Genomic DNA, 21,864 nt, shown 5'->3' on the forward strand with positions numbered 1-21,864 from the left:
AACATCAATACTAACATTAGAAGAAAAGTGCTAACATTACTAATATGAATAATCTCTCCTGGTATTGATCCAGGTAAAAATTCATCTATGCTATTTTGGTCTGGGAGATTAAAGAAATAGATGCAATTTTGATGGAAATCTCACCTTAGAACAAATAGAAACAGAAGTCAGCTTTCAACAGCAGATGAATTCACCAGAGCAGGCCAGTGTTAAGTAAGATCATTAATATAATGTAAGTAAGGCTGGTAGTGGGCTTATAGCTGTGAACATGACCGGCTACTGCCTCTGAGCTGGGATGTGGCAGCTTCGTGTCCTGTCCTTACCTGACCACTCGCCACAGTTTGACCGTGGCCTGGGTTTGCAGGCAGTTTGAGAATAAACTGAGAAATAAGACCTTTTATGCTATTCCTCGAGGACAATCTCGAAACAATGGGAGAAACTTCATTGCAATTTGTAAGGACAGACGATACGCCACTGGGACTACGATGGTACCTCCTGGTTGCAGGAAAGAGAGATTAGAACTCCACTGACAGCAAGGTATTGAATAAGAACATGTGCTAAACGCAATTTGAACTGTCAACAGAGAAAAACTTCGTAGAGGACAAAAGTGGGAAAAACTGCCAACCAGTTACATAATTTTACAAGAAAATCATTTTTGGATGTGGGACTTCTGATGAACAAGACATAATAACAAGCTAATACTAAAAGAATAGCCAGATATCTTATAGGCTCCCCTTGTCCCCTGGTGATGGACAAAGTAGAAATTTCTCCAAAGTACATAGAATTTTAATTTTTGCGAGTAATACAAGATGCTGATGCTGATGCATTAACAACACTGCCAGCAATCAGTGTTAGAAGATCTGAAACAATCCTTTCTCAGTTTATAAAGCTTGCATCTTCATCTCCAGAACCTGATCAGGAGAGACCTGTCACTCTCCTTTTATTGCCGTATTAATGGTGGAGATTAATCAACTGGTGTATTTCCAAAATCCCTATAACAAATATGCGTAATATGAAATTTAATAACCAAGTCAAAATTAAATATTTTCATTGATTAACATAAAGGTGCTAATTTGTTTTTCAATAGTGAAAGCCTTATTGTTTAGAGATGCAAAAACCTGAAATAACAGCTCATGATAGTTGCTGGTGGAATGGAGTCAAATGAGAAAATCTTTGGATTCTTGGTAGCTCTTTCTTCTCCTGGAAAAAATCCTTATCCACAGTGTCTTCTTCACCAGTTTGATTCTTAGTCCTGGAGCGCATCCTCCTGTGAAAAGACGAGGTGATTTAGCTTCATCCATCCCAAACGACCCATTCGTGGCTTATGTAGCATTTCAGGTGGGACCTCAGTGTAGCAGCAGCACAGATCCTTCTGGAGTCTTCACTTGCTGAAAATAGGGCCTGGTGGTCTTGCAGCTGATCTCTCATAAGGTAACTTGTAGTGCAGTGTGCTGACAGAGTGGAGTAAAAGGCCAAAAAGGTTGTATGTAACTAAAGAGGATTCACCGAAGATGAGCCACAAAACAAACAAAAGAGTGTCCCCACAGAAAATGGCAGTGGCAGCCGTAAAATCAGATAATAAAGCGTTCCAACCATGAATGCAAAAAAGCAGAAAACAATTAATCCCCCCCAGAGAATCAAACTAAACAGGAAACAAAAAGCAAACAAGCTTAGTGCAGAGAAACACAGGCATAGAGCAGCGGCCATGTTGCCGCTAAAAAAAATCCTGTCGTTAAGCAGATTAGGAAAATTCCTCTTGTGCTAAGCTTTCACAGTTTGCCTGCTATGTATATTGCAGGCTGTTTTTGAATGCCTCCATAAATTGCACATCTAGAAAATGCATTCCAGAAACCTGTGGCTTTTAAGCCTTTTGTTTTCCAAAGAAAGAAGTCAGTTGTAAAAGGTGGTGTTATAAATAATCCTGCAGTCTGTGCTGCATCAGTACATTAGGACAAAATTTGCTCTTCTGATTTCTTTGAAGTTTGCATACACACAAATGAAAATGTGTGAGCTTTCCATTTATCCCAAGAAAATGGAATTTCTTCGTATGCATGTTTATTCATAGAAATTGTGTGTGTATATATACGTATGTGTGGAATAATGTAGGTACACGGTCCAGTTGTATCTCTTTAGGACCACAGAGTATATAGGTAGTTCATAATCTGTATTGCTGCTGTTTCAGAAGCGTGGTCTTCCAAAAATCAGAAACTCTTAATGTCCATTTCCACCACATTGACATGCATCCATTCGTATGCATCATTTCATGTGCCAGCATTGTCCTTTGTTCTGAGTAGCTTTCCTTCCATGGGAATTCTCCCTTGATTTTACTCAATGACTCCAAGAGTGTGTCCTCACTCCAGCCAAAGAGTTCTAGCTTTTGCTGGAACGATCGCTGCCAGCACTTGAATATTCATTTTGTTTAGATGAACTGGAGGTGCTCCTTGCTGAACTATAGGAGGCACCGCTCAAAGCCTGGGCTGTCATGCTGGAGACCTTTGGAGCTACCTCTCCTCTTTTGGCTAGAAGGACAAGTTATTTCCTCTCTTCTGAAAACTTGTTCCTTAAAGTTGGTGCTTGGATTTTTTTTTTCTAGTTTCAGGCTCAAGTATATATTACATAGGGTAATGAAGTTTAAGAATAGTAGCTAGCTGTCTCGGCTAGGAGTCTGGGATCTGTCTTTGTGAAGACATGACCAGAACCAGACATGGCATCATAGCTGCTGATGTGTTTCTGATTGAGCTAATGGAATTACAATAATTTCCATATTATGTTCTATCCTGTTCTTGTTGCTGCCTAACAGCTTGTTTGCCTTTTTTTCCAGACTCCAGCTGTACATTTTCTTCAGTGAACTGTTCAGTTTCTCCAGTGCCCTTCTTGAAATTAGTGCTAGTTTAGCCTTATGAGAGTGTATGAGTAGTTAGTTGTGTGTATATTGATTCTGGTGTTGTGTTGACCACTCACCTAATAAATTTCTCACACTGCCAGGGATTTACAGAAAATCTGCATGTCTGGTCTTGTGTAGTATCTGCTAATGTACTGTATGCTGGAATTAATGGAAAACCTTGAGGTCTCCTGTCTAGCATTTTGCTGTTACAAAATAACCTACTTCTGATCTTCTGCATTTGTTTGTTTTGGTTTTTTTCTATTAAAAAAGATGTTTCACACCCCTAAAACATTATTACCCGCCCTTCTGTCTGAGGATATGGGATGCTGAGCCTATTCAGAGGTGCAGGAGTGCAAGGAACAGAATTTTCCAATTTATACAGTGAACAGGGGACATCAAAAAGGTTGGTTGTCCTCAGTGAAGAGAATGCCTCAAATCAGCATTAAAATAAAAACAAACCCAACAAAACAACAAACATGCTTTGTTTTGTTTTTAAATACATGGCTATTTGAGTACATAGAAACAAAACAAACCCCAGGCCCCCGAGTTTCTTTAAAGCTTTCTGACACAGAGCTGCTTCCAGGGCTTGTTTGGGATTTTCTCACAGTGCCCTGCTATGGTATGTACCTCCTGTGGATTTGGTGATCACCAGCAATTTGGCCTCCTGTTTGTGAAATGACAGGTTTCTTCACTGGACTGCTAAAGAGCTTGTTTGTATCTCTGTGGATTCTCCTCACAGGATGCAGTTGGACCAGCAGCAATAACTGTAGCAACAATATGTCTGTCAAGAACTGAGGAATCAGCAGAAAAAGCAAGAGCAAAAGCCAGTTATTCATCATGATCATTAGCAGAAACATAAGATCCAAAATGAGTTCCTACAGGACTCATTTGTTCTGAATAGCCAGTGTTTTGGATAGGCAGTGTGCTGTTTTTGTAAGGCTTCCTCATGCAGTTAGAGGAAGTAAAATGAGGAAGGAGATGGTTGAATGCTGGTTGTGGTTTGTTTTTGTTTTTTTTTGGGGGGGAGGGTGTGTGATTGTCATTGCTGTTTTAAATTAGAGTAGGTATATTTATCCAAAAAAGTCATCATTTCTCCATGCAAAAAGACTTAAGTATAAATTGGCATTTGTATAACAAAATGATAATTTTAGGGAATGGAACATTAATTTGTTGACACTGACCTTTAAGTTACTTATGTAGTGAGTGGAGAAAAGTGAGATCCTGAGTGCCTTGAATCACTGTCTAGGGAAACCATTCTGTTTACTTTGGCTATGAAGAGATCTTCATTCTGTTAGATGTTACTAATAATAGCAGAAGTAAGTGCCCCTGTTTGCATTAATGAAGTTCTAGCTATGCGTGCAAGGACAAATTTTATGGGTAAAACTGTATCAACAACATACACATATTGTAATACAAGAATAAGGCTCAACATACTGAATTCTAGGGTATAATAAGACAAAACAAAAGAAGGAAAATGTCAATAGTGGAAATGTCAATAGATGGGAAAAATGACATCTTAATTGAGGTTTTCATTGCACGAAAGGTGGAATAGGAAGGAACAAAAAGTCTCTAAAGACTTCTAATCACAAAACATCTGTATTACTAAGTTTAAAGTATAGTGAACAAGCAAATAGGCTCTTCCGTGTGAGTTAAGTAAAGGATTCTCCCCTAGACTGCTGGATTGCAAGTCCTTAAAACACAGACAAAATAAACAGCAGTTACTAGAGGAGAACCTGAGTGGAAAAGAGAAACGTGCTGAGATTCATGCTGCTGCTACCGGCTCAGCTCTCTCTGCGCTACAAAGCAACTCTCCCTTCACGTGAGTTTGGCTTTTCTAACATGGCCTTGCTTCGTTCTTATTTTAAGTAGAGGTTGGTTTTTATCTTCAGTGATTTAGAACGTGACCAGTTCTCATTCCTCCAAAAGGGCTGCATTGTTTGCCTAGAGGTTTTATTTCCAATCTGAAAATGCATAGAAACACAAAACCTACAAGTATTTGTTGCTACAAATATGCTACAGAGTATCACAAAGTTCTCTGGAGTTTGCCATGGACTTGTGTGTGGTTAAAAGAGAAAAGTAGCGAACTTCGTTGGAGACCAAGTATCAAGCTACTGTCCTTTCTACTGCAGAGAAAGGCTTTGTAGTGCATTAATCCCAGGATGTGCACGGATAACATTTGAACTTGTTAAAACATTAGCATTAACATTAACATTTAATTATTGATGAATCCTTGTGATCTATAAATGTTTATTAAACTAGGTTCACTTGTTTTCAGTGTTCTGTGTTCCCACTGGGCCACAGCTTGACCAGAGGGACCTGCTGAACAAGTATTTCCTGGGTGTGAATACCATCCTTTGTTCAAAAAGTACAGAGTTTTAAGTGCTACGTGTGGCTTATGCCTGTGGATCAGCCCTTCACACTCTTCTAGATAAGTGCATTGGAATCAAAGACAAATTACCTCAAAAAGAATGGTTTGGAGGAGTAGTTTAAAACTCTTTCTAAAGAAGAGAATAATATCTGATAAATCCTATCAGCTTCCTTAATATTAGCTGCTCTTGGAATTTAAAATGGAACAATTTATCAGCCTCCTAACAATGCGAATCTGCTAAGTATCTTGTAAGTTTTGCTTTGCTCCATCGCGCAGGATTGCACATGGCAGCTAACTGGTGTTGTAGGCACATTCATTTCCCCTTCCGGTATCTTGCTATTATAGTTGTTTTTGCTGATTGTCTTCTTGATCCCTTTTTTGCTCCCTGCATTTCTCAGGCTCTAGAGACTTATTTACCTTGATAGGAATACCTAAATCTATGAAGGCAAAAGCCCATTAGATATGAAAGAAACCACAAATGGAGATTTTCGGACAGTACAATGAGCTTCTTTTCCCACTTTTTCCATTGAAATTAATAGAGATTTGTGCAGTGAGGTCCCTATATTGTTTTGAAAAGATCTTTTTGTCAGTCATTTTGCTTTATCAGGTTTATATCCTGTTAATTATCTCTCTAGGACTGAACAGGCAGTGGAATGTTATTTAAGTGTACTGGAATTAGCAAAACTTGAAGTATTAAGACTGAAGGTGTAATACTCTTCAGTAGTTATTTTATGAATAATTCTTTCTAGTTTGTTTTACAGTAAAGATTCTGCTTCCTAGAACCCATACCCATTTAAATGGTCCATCTACATCTGCAATTAATGTTAAACTTGTAAATATTCAACTAGAATTACTGGGAAAATAAAAATAATATTTTATTCATCTATGATGTATATTGATTTTTAGATAAGCAGGCAAAATGTCTATTGATTTTATTTTTTTAAGCAAGTTGTACATTGCAATTTAAGCAGACTAGGCATAAATGCTGGTTTGCTTCTTACAGCTTCAGGTGGGTGAGGGAGGATGATTTGAGTTGCTTTACCTCTAGCTGAGAAATATTCCAACACCGTGTAACAAAGAGTGCACTTTTACCAGGGGTTCATCTCCTAGTAAGACAGTGGACTTACTACATCTGAAAAACTGCTTTTTTCTCTGAAGATACATATTTTTTTGCCAAACGTCTGATAGTTGCTGTCTCTGTGTGAGCCATCTCAGTATTTTTCTTAGACAAATGTCAAGTTGATGTTTTAATTTGTTTCAAAGATAAATACTTCTATAAAAATAAATGATGGGCAGAAAACAACATAGTCTAATTCATTATTTAAGAAGATAGTGGCGAATTAGCAACAGTGAAAAACACCCGAGTGTTACCTGTGACTTGCTTTTTTTTTTTTTTTTAATCATATAAGTGAGAAAAACCCATTTAAGGTGTTAAGTCTAAAATGTCACTTAGCATATATGTAAGTCTGCAGTAGCCCCAGAAGCTGCACTAGGATTACTTTGGGTTTATGTATGTTACTTAAGTCCTCACATAGTTCGTCATCTGTAATTTCTGCAGTAGATGGTGGTTTTGCTTTCCGATGTTAAAATTCTGAATTCAACAAATACAAAGACCATGTTAAAAATAAACCCGTAAATCCTGAAAGTTTCTATCTGAAGGTGTATCTTTCCTCTTAAGTAAACTGAAATGCTTACAATGCAGTGGTGGATTTGTTGTAATGTTTTAGCCCCAGGAACAGGATTCAAAAGGAAAGCGCCATCTTTGTTATGCTTGTAGTTTGTGAGAAACAGAAAAAGTGACAAGATGTTAAAAGAACTTTGAATCTGTTGCTGTCAGAATACATTGGAATTATTTTATCAATTTCTAAACTATTTTATTGAAATAAAAAATTTATGTTATTACAAGTTTAAATTCAGAGAATGGATGAACTTAATTCATTTTTTGTGTGTGCAATGGATGGTTTTACAGGATCACTCTAATTCTTCTAATAATCCTTGGTTCTGGCTGCTGAAGTTGCACTTCTGTGAGAATTTGGTGAGCACCATTACAGCTCGTGGTAACATTAACGTCTAACTATGGATTAATGAGGTGAACATCTAAAGAAAATAAACCAAGGATTTTCTTGATGGAGAAGACAACTTATCGTGCCAGATAGCATATAGGTAGAAGGCTGTTGGTGGAAAGTTAAATCTTGACTTTTTCTTTGCAAGCTATTTAGGTTATTTCTTCACAGATGCTCACTCCGTATCTTTTTAGCTTTTCGTATGTAGTTTGGTCTCTCTCAAACAAAAATGCAAGTTCTGCAAAAAGTCTTATAAGAATTTTTTTCTCATTAGTAGGCATCAGAAAAGCAGACTAGGCATAAATGCTGGTTCGCTTCTTACAGCTTCAGGTGGGTGAGGGAGGATGATTTGAGTTGCTTTACCTCTAGCTGAGAAATATTCCAACACCGTGTAACAAAGAGTGCACTTTACCAGAGGTTCTTCTCCTAGTAAGACAGCGGATTAAGTATTTTAAGTATTAAGTATTTTAACACCTATAACAAATATCCTTTGTATTAAATATCCTCTGACATACATGGCAAGCACATCAAAATTGTAACTTTTACTCTGAGAAAAGCTATTGAATGGGGCTGATAGTTAGTGGAGTGGGATAGGCCAAAGAAAATTGCATCAAAACTTGAAAAACAACAGTGAGAAAGCTTGTGCAGACGTATACAGCTGTTTTTTAGGTGGTTGCACCACTTCTGTACTTAATTGTTTTGATGTACTAAAAATTTGCCTGTCATATGGTTTACACTTGAGAAGTTACTTTTTCTTTCCAGTATGTGTAACTTTTTGTGAGTTATATGAAGTGTGTATCAGAGAAATATGGACTTGGATGCTGGGATTCTAGTTCTCCTATAGGACATTAAGGACGTTGACTTAAAACCAACAATGTATAACAGACCTTTTGCCTGCCCAGGCGCTATTGTGAACTGAATGCTTTAAACATGCATTGAACTGAATCTGGAGATGTGAACAGGGGTGTTGACCGAGAGGAGCTATTGTGAGATCTGTCGGGCAGGACAAGCCCCTTCCCAAATCTTAACAATTCAATGACAATTTTTGATTAATTTGCAAGTCTTGCAAAGACTCCAGAAATTTATTCTGTACCCGTAATTACAACTGGGAATTATACCTTAAAACCTGCCTTTGAAGCTAACACCTGCATGAAAAAATACTTGCAGTTTCTTCCGAAAGGTGTAGAAGATTAAGAGAACCATGCGCTTGATAGTATGGAAGCGTAATGATAATACAGACAGTCCTGAGTACCTGAGAGGCTTTTCCTGGTGATGAATCGTAGAATGTCCTGAGTTGGAAGGGACACAAGGATCATCGAGTCCAACTCCTGTCCCTGCATATGACAACCCCACAGTTCACACCATGTGTCTGAGGACGTTGTCCAGTCTCTTCTTGAACACTGTCAGGCCTGGGGCTGTGACACCTCCCTGGGGAGCCTGTTCCAGTGCTCCAGCAAGCCCTGAGTGAAGAACCTTTTCCTAATGTCCAACCTGAACCTCCCCTGACAAATCTTCCTGCCATTCCCTTGAGTCCTGTCTCTGGTCACCAGAGAGAAGTCAGTGTTTGCTCTAATTTGAATCACAGAATCACAGAATGTTAGGGATTGGAAGGGACCTCGAAAGATCATCCAGTCCAATCCCCCTGCGGGGCAGGAACACCTAGGTGAGGTTACACAGGAAGGCGTCCAGGCAGGTTTTGAATGTCTCCAGAGAAGGAGAATCCACAACCCCCCTGGGCAGCCTGTTCCAGTGTTCTGGCACCCTCACTGAGAAGAAGTTTCTTCTCACATTTAAGTGGAACCTCTTGTGTTCCAGCTTGAACCCATTACCCCTTGAAGTATAGTAGAAGACAGAAGTTTGAGATTGATTAATATCTTTTGTCTTCATATGTTTTCAAGAGACGTCATATTTATAATTTAAATGCAACAGAAAGAAAATCCTGACCAGAACATGCCCTTGTAATAGAATCAGCTGTTTCTGTCAGTCCATTACAGAGCACACTAATCGCCCATCAGAACTAAAAGTCATTAGGCACAGTCTGCAGTTTCTCAAATCTCTGCTTTGGGAGTGAGTGCCTGTGTTTTACTGGTACTTTAATTGGGGTTGAATTTTCCTTTACTCTGGAACAGATCTCTTGGCACAAAGTAAGTCTGAATTATGCAACTATATTAAATGTGAGGTTACTCAGAAATAAATCTGTGAAAGATGTTTAGATGTATCATATGCTTTTTCATATGAGAAATCTTAGTGATCCAAAAACCCTAGTTCACTTGACATTTGCACAATTTATGATTTACCTGAAGGACAAGACTGGATGTGGTTATTTAAAAGTGCGCCCAGAGATGAGGTCAGTCAGTGCCTATGGTTCCCAGCTCTGCTGTCTTTCATTTTGAGAGTAATAGATGCTGCTTTCCTGAGATACGTTCTGCCCCCTCTAAGCCTGAAGATTGTCTTGCATACACCAGTATAAACCTTTCACCACACTCAGTTTGATCTTTAAATTAATCTTGGGTCTGGCCTAGCACCACTTTGCGGTTTCCCATTTTATATTCCACCTCAGCATTGTCACATGTGAACACGACAGGCAGTGTTGTTCCCTTGAAATCAAGATAGTAAAAACCGATATTTTTAAAATTAAGGTAAGGTTGGTGGTTGTAACAGTTCTACCTCATCAAAACTGAAAGGACCATTTTATTGCCCCCTTTTTTGTTTTCTTTTGTCTTTATGGTTAGTTTAAATATTCCTAAGCAGATAAAATACCTCTTTGAAAGGACGCGTGAAAAAGATGACAGAGACCATGCTTGAATTTGATGTTTCTTTTTCAGTGACAATGTTGTTTTCCAGAACTAATTATAAAGAAGTTGTTGTCTAAATACTTTGTGATACAACTCTGAAAGGAGTCACACTAAGTGTGTAACCAGCTTCTATTTCCAGGGGATGAATGCCTTGCTATACACATAATACAAATGTAAAACTTCTCTGGCTATTTGCTTTTGCTGTAAAAAATATTTATTATGTGGGAATGAAGCAACAGAGCCCTTTCTTTCATCACTTCTGTCAAGGATTTATGTTTCAGTTTGGCTGCAGTTTAGAGCCCAGCAGCCATGAGCAGGATCAGGAACTATTTGCTTTTGAGGGCAAAAAGAGAAGTTAAAATTCCGTTGTCTGCTTACAAAGAAGTAAATACTGCCTGACATCTGCTTATTCCATATTTTCACGCGGTGCTCAGCATGTGGATTTCTTCATTAAGCGGATGATAGCTTCTAGCTATTCCTTTGCAAAAAGTCATCGGAGCACCTTTTGCCTGTCCTGCCTTCCCTGCTTCTGTTGGGAAGCCGTGTTTTGGGAGGGGTAAGCTGAAGTGCCTCGTGTAAGCTCACTAAGCAATGAAAAATTACATCTGCTTGTTCTGTAAATAATGTCCAGTCAGAGCAGATGTAATTAACCACTGAACTTAATGGGTGCCTTGTGAGGTTACAGATGCTATCAGTCATAAACTAGATGAAGGAAGGGGAGCTTTATATGCTTGGAATTCCTTTTAGGACTAATTACTAAATATCTTTAAAATTGATTGCTTATGCTTTCAATTTCTGAGAGTGTTTTCAAATGATCTGTGTGGAATGGACTTGCTGCAGCTTTAGGGGAGGGTGGGAGGCACCTCCATTGTTGAGGCTTTTTGAGGAACTAAGATTATTTCCCCAGGACTTTCTCCCAGAGCTCTACTATTAAGAAACTTGGTCTTATTTCAGGGGTTGCCAAACTGTTCAGCCATATTTCGAGTCTGGTCTGACACAGATTTTCTTTTTGTCTAAATTAGTTGAGAAATACACAATTGTAAAGATAAAATTCTGTTGATGTGTTGAAATTCGTAGCCTAACATTGACAAAGCAATTGCAGGCATGGGGAGTGCCTCTCAAAAACAACCACCAGAACTTGATTTGTGCCTGTCTGCTTCCAAACACGTTACGACCGGGGAGCTGCTGAGAAACCAGCCTGACAATAAACAGAACCCTTGGGACTGTTGCAAGATACCTGCTGCTGATATTAATATTCAGCTGGCCACGTACCTCTACTTGTTTCAACTACAGCATTGAAGATTGTCGCTCAACCAATATATTTCAATATAATTTTTGTGGTAACCTTTGATCTTTGTTCACGGTATGTATTAACAGTGCACTGAATGGACATGAGCTGGTGAGCAGGTCCAGGAGTTTTCGTGGGATGCATATTGTTTTATATAATTTTTACGTAGGATAAACCAGAAAGGCCCCCAAACTCACCAAAAATGATGCTGGGCTTGATTATTCAGTTTTAAATTCAATATAAGATGTTTAAAGAGTTTTATAAATAAAATTGGTGGTCAGGTACCCTTGCCGCCAGCTGTCAATTATTTTAGAAACAACCTTTTAAGGAGTAGATGTGTGTGTATAGTAGAAATGACAACTGACTTAATCATAGATTAATATTAATAGGAACCAACAAGGGAGAGAATGAAACTGGATTTGTTTATTTGTAATACTCTTGGCATTTTTAGCAGCTGTGACTGTTTCCTTGTGATCATTGCATGCCCAGTCTTGAAGGAATTTTTGGTGCAAGTCAAGACAGTAATTTTAAGGGCGGTTTCTAACAATAGCATTACAGCTGCACTGCTGGACGTCTCTCAGATGACACTCTTCTGCATTTTCCAAAATTTTGTAGAATGTGACCTTTTGACTTAAATTTCTGAAACTGGTGCAGTCTGGCAAAATAAAAGAAAATTTCGCACAGTAGCTCCCATTATTTTGCATGACTGTTCAGCGCTGGGCAGGCTTTTTCACACATAGAGTAGATCAGTAATCTGCTTTATGGTCTTGTACAACTAGAATTAAGTAATGAGAAAGATAAATGAGCTGTCTGAGCTGTCTAAGCTGTGCGCTTTATCCCTCTCAATATGCCCTCTCAGGCTAATTTGTGCAAAAATATAAAAGGAAGATTTGGAGCATTTATTAAGGGTGTTATTTCTCAGATTTTAAAACATAACTTGCCTTTTGTTTATAACGGCCATGCATCTCGCTTTTCATTTCATTGATCCACACGCGCATTTTGGGTAGCTATTGTTGTTTATTTCAGGGAATAAGTTATCATAATGGTCTTCAGAAGCTACTGCTGTTGCAATTTATGGATTGTCTATTACAAGAGAAAATTCACCTATTTTCTTCTGCTCTGCTGTTTTTTTTCAATGCTTCTGCCCCACATCTAGAACTCTGGGTTGCAAAATTCAAGCTGTAATCTTTAAATTTACTTTTTCCTGCAAATGAAATGACACCTTCAAAACATAATCTTTTATGTGCTATGTATCATTTAAAAATAAATTGGGCAAGTGTATTTGAAGAGGGCTGTTGCTACAGGTTTTTTAGCCTTGTGAAAAACAATGAAGTTGATAGTAAATTAGTTCTCCGACATGTAAGGATTGAACAGCTGTTACTGTACCTGCTATTCTTGATGTGACCAGGGTTCTTAGAGGTTGTCTTTAATTTTCAGAAACCATTTGCTGTTTAACCTCAGCTGAAAAGCTTGGAATCGAATATGAAACCAGCTCTTTACTATGAAAAGAAAGAGACTGCTGCCTGACTGATAGCATGAAATTAGAGTGACCCCACGCTCTTAGTCTCAAATAACAGAGATAGGAATGAATCCTGTGGTGGAAATGAGATGCGGAGAATTGCAAGTCACTCATTTCTGGGGCTCGCAGGGGGTGCCGAAGTTCCCACCCTGCCTGGGGCTGCAGCCGCCTCCTCCCCGCCTGGGCCGGAGCTCAGCTGGGTCATTCCTGGGCTTCGGCAACTCCATTCACCCTCCTGGGAATGTGGTTTGCAGGCGCCGTTGTTGTTGTCATTGTCATGTGCCTCCCCAAGGCAGGATATGTGGTTTTGGTGGGGCTTGTTACCACGAGTGGGTTCGGTCTGGCTTGTGGTGTACTGCGTCGTGTTGTATTTTGGGCTTGAAAACATGATGTAATGTACAAAATAGAGAGTAGACACTTCAGCCTACTAAAATATATATTACATGGGAGTGGGCACTGAAAATATTCTGAGGAAAGTGGGAATTCTCGTCTGTTTTGAGATGTATTCTGAAATTATTTTAGGTCAAGTAACCAATACCCTTAATCTTATGGAAAGCCCTGAGGTTAAGTGATATGACAGGTTAGTGGGCAACTTTAGGAGCTGTATATTCTTGACAGGTTAATGCACAGATGTGACCTGGATCGTTAGCTTTACTTAGAAAGAAAGAACTTCATATTGCCCAGGAAGGAGGGCTAGTGGGGGAGGGAAAATAATTTGCTGTGTTTGACAATTTTGCTTCAATTTCAAAGGCCTTTTAGCTTTATTTTCTTCTGCAGTAACTATAATTTGAAATAAACCCGAAGACTACTTTTTTTTTTTTTTTTTTTTCCTGACTAGTAAGGGTTTTCTAAGCTGAGGAGAAGCGAGATGTTGAAAGATGCTAAAAACATTAAATGCATCATTGGCTGATTTGTGACCCATAGGTTTGAAGACTGATATGAACTGATTATTTAGAGAAACAGATGCCTGTTAGCTTAAGAGCTGTGTGGTGTGGTTGTGCATTGTTTGTTTTTTTTGGTGGTGGTGGTTTTTGGTTGTGTTTTTTTCTCTCTCCCATTTGATTTTAGATGTTAATGTACCCTGCAAATGACACTTTTATTGACACGTAACTTCTGTTGAGGTAGAGAACAAATTCAAATAATGCATTTAATTTGCTTTGAACTTGTAGTATGTTTAGGGTAACACTGGCTGAGGAGATATACCCTTAACTATTCTAGTGCCACACACATTGTCCTGAAGGCTCTGGCAACCTGGCCCCATGAAGGTGAGATTTCTTGGGAGAGGGCAGTTCTGGGCAGTTTACTGGGCACTGGGAAGAAGTGCTGGGATTAAGCCGTCCATGGCAATTCAGGATTTGTGTGATTGCAGGCAGAAATTGTGTACAGTGTGGAGAAGGGTCTGGGAATTAATCTCTGTCTGCTCAATATTTGAAATGATACTGGCTGGAGCTTGGGTATTCATTTTCTGTATTTTAAGCATCTCTGTAGCTAAGCAGATGATCTAACAGTATGATCCTAAATTTAGTCTCTAGAAAGTCAGTAAATTATAGAAAATATCTGCAGCATATTCCATAGGTTAGTCTGACATTCAATACAGATATAGTTTTAGTGTTGCTGTTTAAAATTCTTTGCTGATGAGTTTGGAAAACAAGTTCAGATGTAATCATTTCTAGAGGGAGAAATTGAGAAGTACTGTTTTTAATAACCATTCACAATGATATGGTGAAAAGAAGGAAATTATTTTTCTTGACAGATTCTGATAGGTGAAAGAGAAGCTTAGTGTGGGGTGTGTTTTTTAATCACCATGAAAAATTTCTTCCTGTTAATCTGATGGATGGATTACAGTTTGTCCTTGCATGGCCAGGTTGTATTTTCCATCAGAACTGGAGATTCCAACCCTCATTATATCATTTCTGTAATGCAAATGGTTATGTATGGAAAGAGATTTAATTAATCCCCTGCTGGTTGGTAGTATCCCCTAAAGCAAACATAGTCAGCAAAGGGAAAAAAAAAATTAAAACATGAGTGCATCGTACCAGGTCAATGAGTGTCAGTAGAATTTCATCATCTGTGAAATATTAACTTATTAACTAAAATGTATTTACTGTTATAGCTGTAAAAATATTTATCTGTTGTCCCAACCGGTATGATAGCGAGCTACCTTGCAAGAAAGCCAAGGTCAGAGGCAATCTCGGGAATCGTATTGTCTGCTCTGGCAAAAATGTGGAGCATCCTGAGTGTAGCGATGGTTCTCAGTTCAATTTGAAAGGACTCCATTTAAGCTGCCATCAGTGCAGACTCCAGCATCCAACTTTGCCTGTGGGTCTGTGCCATATGTGCAGCTACGTATTCAAGGACAAATTACAAGACTGAGAGAAAGTGACAATTTTGAGTGATGGGCTCCTGTTTTCTTCACACTTTTACAACGTTAACATATCTGTTTAAAAGATATGGGTTGTCTTGTCAGTCAATGAACAAATAGATTTCCAGACTTTATTTCCATTTCATGTTGTGTGCATATATGTATGCAAGAAGCCAGCACTCCTGCTCCCTAGAAACATTTCTGTTTTCAGGCAGTTTCTGTATACAAGAGATCACAATAGAATAAATGTCCAGTACTTATGCACTAAACAATATATTATGTAAACAGAAAAGTGTTGCTTAAAATGGATAATATATTTTCTCTTTTACCTTCCATGCTGCCTCAAACATGGTAGGGCCTGAGAGGATCCAATCCTATAGTGAAACCTGTAGTGTGTGTTACAGTCTCCAACTGATTTTACATCTGCATGGTCGGAAATAATAAACTTAAGAGGAAACAAATGTAAGAAACGTTTTGAAGGAGGCTATTCAGGTTTTTCTAATTTCCACAATGCTGATTTTCTTTCCCAAGATTCATTTTTAACTAGTTTTCTGAAAATCTGCTGCTTCTTTTGTCATGTAGAGACCAAGTTGCATGTTTAATAATTATGCCTTGAAATATGGAACTGGTACAAAAAAATAACTTTCAGAACAGTGTGTTTCTGTCATTTGGGTACTGCAAGTTTTAATACGCTTCTTATTTTTTAGGATCTGTGAAAGTAGTTTTTTGTTTCCGCCTCTCAAAGTTCTGTATGAAGAATGTTGCAACAAGCTTTTAAAATGTTATTTATCACTTCATGTAAATCAAATACAGATATAAGCCTCTATTTTGAGGGTTATATTGTTGACCTAGAGAGCAGTTGGCAGGGAGGCTGGCTGAAGTAATAACGGTCAAATATATATATATATATATATATATATATATATATATATATATATATATATATATATATATAGGCAGCGCAAGTGCTCAGGGAGGCAGATGTGCTGTCAGAAGAGACAGTTTGAAATCTTCAATGTTCATGTGTCATTCTCATCAGAGGGATGGTCTTAAATGAAAAAGGTATTTTAGGATAAACTAGCATATTTACGTAAAGGATTCCAGCTGCACCCTGTAAATAGTGTTTCAGACCAAGTAATCACAGCTCAGCATTCTTTTATTAGTCATCTTACCTCTTAAAATGTAAATTGTTTTTTCAGGATCTGTGGACATGTAATGCAAAACTGCTTTGTGGAGTGGGTGGAAACCAGTCAAATCACACCACCTTCATCATTTACTATCTATAATAAAATAGTTCATCTGTACTATAAGACTGATTCTGAGTAGAGTTTCATCCTTACCATGGTACTAATAAAATGCTGTTGGACTTTTACATTTGGCATAATTATTTAATCAGTGATTTTGTAGTGCTACTTCACATGTTAGAAACTACCCTGTCATTTTTTGATATAAACTCTCAGTTGGTCGCACTGCAGACATTGAAGTGTTCAGGCATTTTGAGACCCAGCCGGGTCTCTACCCCATGAGGGTATCCCCGTCTTTGGTGGGCATTTCCTTGTCTGCCGTACCCCCCTGGAGATCCGCAATGTTCTCCTGACAGTGGGCATCCTCAAATAGAATCATAGAATTGTTTTGGTTGGAAGAGACCCTCAGGATCATCAAGTCCAACCATAACCCAACTCTGCAACTAAACCGTGTCCCTAAGAACCTCGTCTAAATGCCTTTTAAACACCTCCAGCGATAGTGACTCCACCACTTCCTTGGGCAGCCTGTTCCAATGCCTGACAACCCTTTCTGGGAAGAATTTTTTCCCAATATCCAATCTGAACCTCCCCTGGTGCAGCTTGAGGACATTTCCTCTTGTCCTATCACTTGCTACTTGGGAGAAGAGACCAACACCGTCCACGCTACAACCTCCTTTCAGGTAGTTGTAGACAGTGATAAGGTCTCCCCTCAGCCTCCTTTTCTCCAGGATAAACAGCCCCAGTTCCCTCAACTGCACCTCATCAGACTTGTGCTCCAGACCCCTCCCCAGCTTTGTTGCCCTTCTCTGAACTTTTTCTCCTCGATATCCTTCTTATGATGAGGGGCGCAAACCACAGGTGCCCTGAAACAGGTCATCAGTTCTGGCCACAGTCTGCTCCCTTCTTGCTTCCATCTCCAGGCATTTTCTCTCTCTTTTCTTCCCTGGGATGCAACTCTTTTAGACACCACCTCACTGGTGATTCGGGAAAAGCAAAGCTCATAATTATGCTGCTCATAGCCACGTAACTTCCAGCTCGGATGCTTTTGTGTTGGCTCCGCTGTTCACAGTCTGGTTCTGGGGACTAAGAAGTGCTGTGAGCAGCCCTGCTTTGGAGAGGCAGAAGAGGGAAGAGCCGGCGGGTGCAGGTTTGGTGTTTCATCGGAGCACAGCAAAAGTGCTGCAGCAATCGGTGCATCGCTTGGTGTCCAGCTGCTTGGGGTTTTGAAGGGGAATTTAAGACTAACACAAAATGAGGCACAGTGGAACAACAGGTATAAAAATTGATTGTTGTGATTGTGCTTTGTTGCCAAAACCACAGGGGTATTAAATTTGAGCTACTGCCTATTGATTCCACAGTTGCACTGTGTTTGTCAAGGTGGAGGTGCAGAATGAAACAATTGCTACATGGAGAGAATAATATTTCAGTTGCATTGAGATGTCATGTGCTGGTACTTTTTTCCTTCCTTATTTGGAAACTCAGTTGATCACAGATTTCAAAGGATGATCTTGGGAACAAAGCCCACATTGGTCCTTGTTTTAAACTTGAATGTGTTTAATCCTGAATTAGCTACATTGTAGGAAGTATTAAAGGTAATTTTGTGTGAGTAAAACAAGCGTACAGTAAAGGAAAAGGCTTGTCCACTCCTGTTACTGGACTATGATTCCCATGGTGTGTCTGTAAGTCACAATTTCCAGAGCTGAGCTGTTGCAGGGAAACGTTATCTCCTTCCTTAAGTGACTTTTCAGCCCTAATGACTAGAGCAAAGCTTGTAAATGTGAACCCTAAAAGCTCAAAAATTAGAAGGTAGATAAAGAGATGTAAAGGTTGCTGCTTTTCCTTTTCAGCCAGTACCATGAAATTCGAGAGCTTTATTCACTCATTCTGAAAATTTCTGGGGCCAACTCTGTTGGAGTAAATGGAAATGTTCCATTTGAATAGGAAAAGTACCTTCTGTTAAGCACCTTTGTTACATCAGATCTTCTTCAAAGAGGATAAATTAAATACATCTGCTCCTATGACGTAAGAGATACATATGCATAAGTAATACAGCATATACACAAACAGAATAATATATAATAACTGTATCTTACCTGTTTATCCATTTGCAGTAGCAAAAAGCTGTCATTGCTATGTAGACTTCACGATTGGAAACTAATTATTTCTAACAAATGAGAGTGGAAGAAGTACCTTTTTAGAATATAAAACACACAACCTGTTATAGATGCTAATGATTTATTATCTTACATACTTGAAATGTTTTGATTAGATCTTGACAAGTTTGTCTGATGACAGGAATTTATTTCTTGATGCTGTAAGCTGTCAGCCCTGTGATAATTCATGCATGAAACTGGCTCCTTACTGTTAAACTGGAATGAAATTTCAAATTGTAGAGAACTCAGACTTTTTAAAAAAAAAATCTTAAACATGCTGTTATTTTTTTCAACTTCTCGTAGCTGTAATTTTTGGTATTTTTGATAAGTAATGTCCGATGTATTACTTAACAGACCAGTCATTGACAGTTTGTCAATAACATTGTTGATCAATTAAATCAGCACATACACCAGAACTAACTACAGAAAAGAGGTTACCAGATTTTATGGTTTTTTTTTTTTTTTTTTTTTTTTTTTTTTTTTTTTTTTTTACTCTTGACTTCTTTCAATGTTCAGTGAAAACACTGATTTTATTATTATTTTCTTCTCTGAATGGGGATGAAAAATACAGCAGGTGGATCACTATTGTGCAAGTCACAAGCTGAAATGGGCTGTATTGCGCCTTCCCGTTCCGCGGTTTTGAGGCGCGGGGGCGTTTTCCCTCTGTCCCCCCCGGCAGCGTTTTCCCATCGCTTCCTCCCGGCGGGCGGGGCCGGGGGCGGGGCCTCGGGCGGGGCGGGGCCGCAGCGGCGCGCGGGAGCCGGCTGCCACCTGGCGGCGGCCCGCGGCAGCGCAGGGCCCGGCGGCCCCGCTGTGCGGGCAGGGACATTGCGGGCCAGAGCCGCGGCTGGTGACCGGCTCGCGGCGCTGTGTCCCTCGTGTCGGTGCCTTGCGGATCACGGTCCATTTCCTTCAGTAAAAATCTGCACATTCCCGGTCTTCCTTTGCTTTTGCTGCTTGGGTGTGAAACGTTGCTTTTAAGTGGGAGTTGTTTCATTGTTGTCTTTTGTGGTGTTTGTTTTTTTTTTTTTTTTTTTTTTTTGTGATATTGTATATAGCACAAATAATGTGTATATTAAAAAAACCAAACCAAACAAACCCAAACAACACCACCACCAAAATACAAAACCCACAAAAAACCAACCCCAAACAAAAAAAAACCAACCCGGAGCCATTCTGTTGCATTAATTTTTCCTGGTGCTGAGAATGTGCGAACATACATGCAGCAGATGCTGGACATATTGTGTGCCACCCTTCTGGAAGTGGTTTGGATATGATGCTGATGAGCTGTGTAGGACAGAATTAATTACTGCCTTATTTATGTTGAGGCTTGAATTTCAAAGTTATATTTGCTCTGTTGAGTGCTTATGACTTTGTGAATGCAAAGGCAATGATTATTGAGATGAAATGAGTAGTTCTTGTACCCCAGACCTGCGCTGTGAGCGTGGGCAGATTCACCTCTTGAGCACAGCAGTGCTGTGCACAGTTATGCACTGAGCACGCGTCCAGAAATGGCCAGCTTTTTATTAATTTTGCCGTAGTCATTTATAGATGAACGAGTAACATATAATAACAAGTAAAACTAACTCAAGGTTTTCTTTATTTTTTCTTTCCAGAAGGAGCTCAGTCTCCCCAGAAGAGGAAGCTTGTAAGTATGATTATTTTTTTATTCATCACTTGGTTTGTTTTGAACATATATAGTTATTCATTTATGGAAATAATTTAAATGGGCAGATACTTTGTTTTCCCTGTTAGCATTTTCAAGAATCCGTCATGCACTTGGAAATGGTTAGCTTGCATTTCTCTGAGACTGAAACCTCTATTCGTTTCCTTAAGTGTAGTAAGAAAAGTAGCAGCAGTGTAAGCTTACTTCTAATTATCAGCTTTAGCTGATCCGGGTATGGAAGTAGTTGCAGTGTTGAGTGTTGCTTGCACTAAACATCATTGAAGTGACTCCACAGAAGTCACTGATTATTTCTGTGGCATGGACAACTTTGATCGCTGCTCTTCAAACAGTCTGTTGACAGAAATCTAAGTACACAGCTCCAGGGCCCTGCAGGTCAGGTGTTCGTGGAGCAGTCTGTGTAACAGACATATTTCAACAAAGTAGCAAATATTGGAAAAAGTAGGCTTTTAAAAATGCCATTTAAACAAACTAATTTTTTAAAAAACATACTACGATGTTCAAAGAATTTTAGCAAGCTAACTGTGTTTCAGTGATATGAGAGAAGTTAGCTTCTGCTATTCTTGCAGATTTATGGTGGAAGAAATTGTGTTGTTGATTGCATTATATAAAAGAGAAAGTTTTTGTACTGCCTGCTGTTGCGTTATGATTTAAAAAGCTTTTCCAAAGCTTGCCGACTACAGACATGAAGCTCACAAAAGCATATAACCTTTCTTCCTCAGGTTTCTGGTTCTAATGAGAAATGATTTTCAGTCTTTTAACATAAGCTTTCCCCTTTGTATAAGAAGCAGTGTTTGGATAATGCAGTGTTTGGATAACGCAGTGTTTGGAAAGTGCCAGTGATTCAGGGCTGAACAATACAGTGGATCACAAGGCCTTTTTTTCTTTCTTTTTTTTTTTTTTTTTAAATAGGGCATGGCCAGACCTTTTCGTTTAGTTCATAAGACAATGGTAAACCAGTCAGGGGGTTATTTGAAGAATATGAAAAACTGACTGAATTATTTTTTAACCGGTGTCCCTTAAAGGGTAGCGTAACGGTATTTAATCGATTTTTAAGAAAGGTGGTGGTCATGATTTGGAGATTGTGAAGGTCTGCTGAATAAATGGGGGAGTGGTGAGATACCAATAGGAGTTTTGTTTGATGTAGCTTACATATTTTTGTACAAAACTTTTGGAATTGAAATTGAGGATGCCAGAGATATTCCCAGCCCTCGGTCAAGCGTGGAGGTGAGTATGACCCAGAACTACTCATGCATTTACATTTGAAATATCTGAGATACAAATGAAGTGCTTCAAATGTGTAGTGTTTTATTTAGCAGTAACTAAGCCAAATGACTGGGTTTTTTTCTGTATTGACTTAACACCTTCAGTTTTCATTACTTCAGTTTTCTTCCACGAGTGAGTGCCTTTTAAGCCATCACTGTCTGAAGAAATTTAGCAACCCGTGTCAGGGAGATCCAGGCCATAAATTTTAAGCACAAAGTTGCAACTACTAGGGAGACTG

At 39.0% G+C, this 21,864-nt stretch overlaps 1 protein-coding gene across 4 annotated transcripts in view; it reads left to right on the plus strand.

The window, feature by feature from the left end:
* MAST2 (microtubule associated serine/threonine kinase 2) overlaps positions 1-21,864 on the plus strand; it is a 190,092-nt gene that overhangs the window by 62,613 nt on the left and 105,615 nt on the right. For all 4 annotated transcript variants that reach the window (XM_065657739.1, XM_065657740.1, XM_065657741.1 and 1 more), the window contains one exon: positions 20,293-20,324. In XM_065657739.1, coding sequence (XP_065513811.1) covers positions 20,293-20,324 — 32 coding nt within the window. The remainder of the gene's footprint in view (positions 1-20,292; positions 20,325-21,864) is intronic.

This window comes from Caloenas nicobarica, chromosome Z, assembly GCF_036013445.1.
Source record: "Caloenas nicobarica isolate bCalNic1 chromosome Z, bCalNic1.hap1, whole genome shotgun sequence".
NCBI classification, from domain to species: Eukaryota; Metazoa; Chordata; class Aves; order Columbiformes; family Columbidae; genus Caloenas; species Caloenas nicobarica.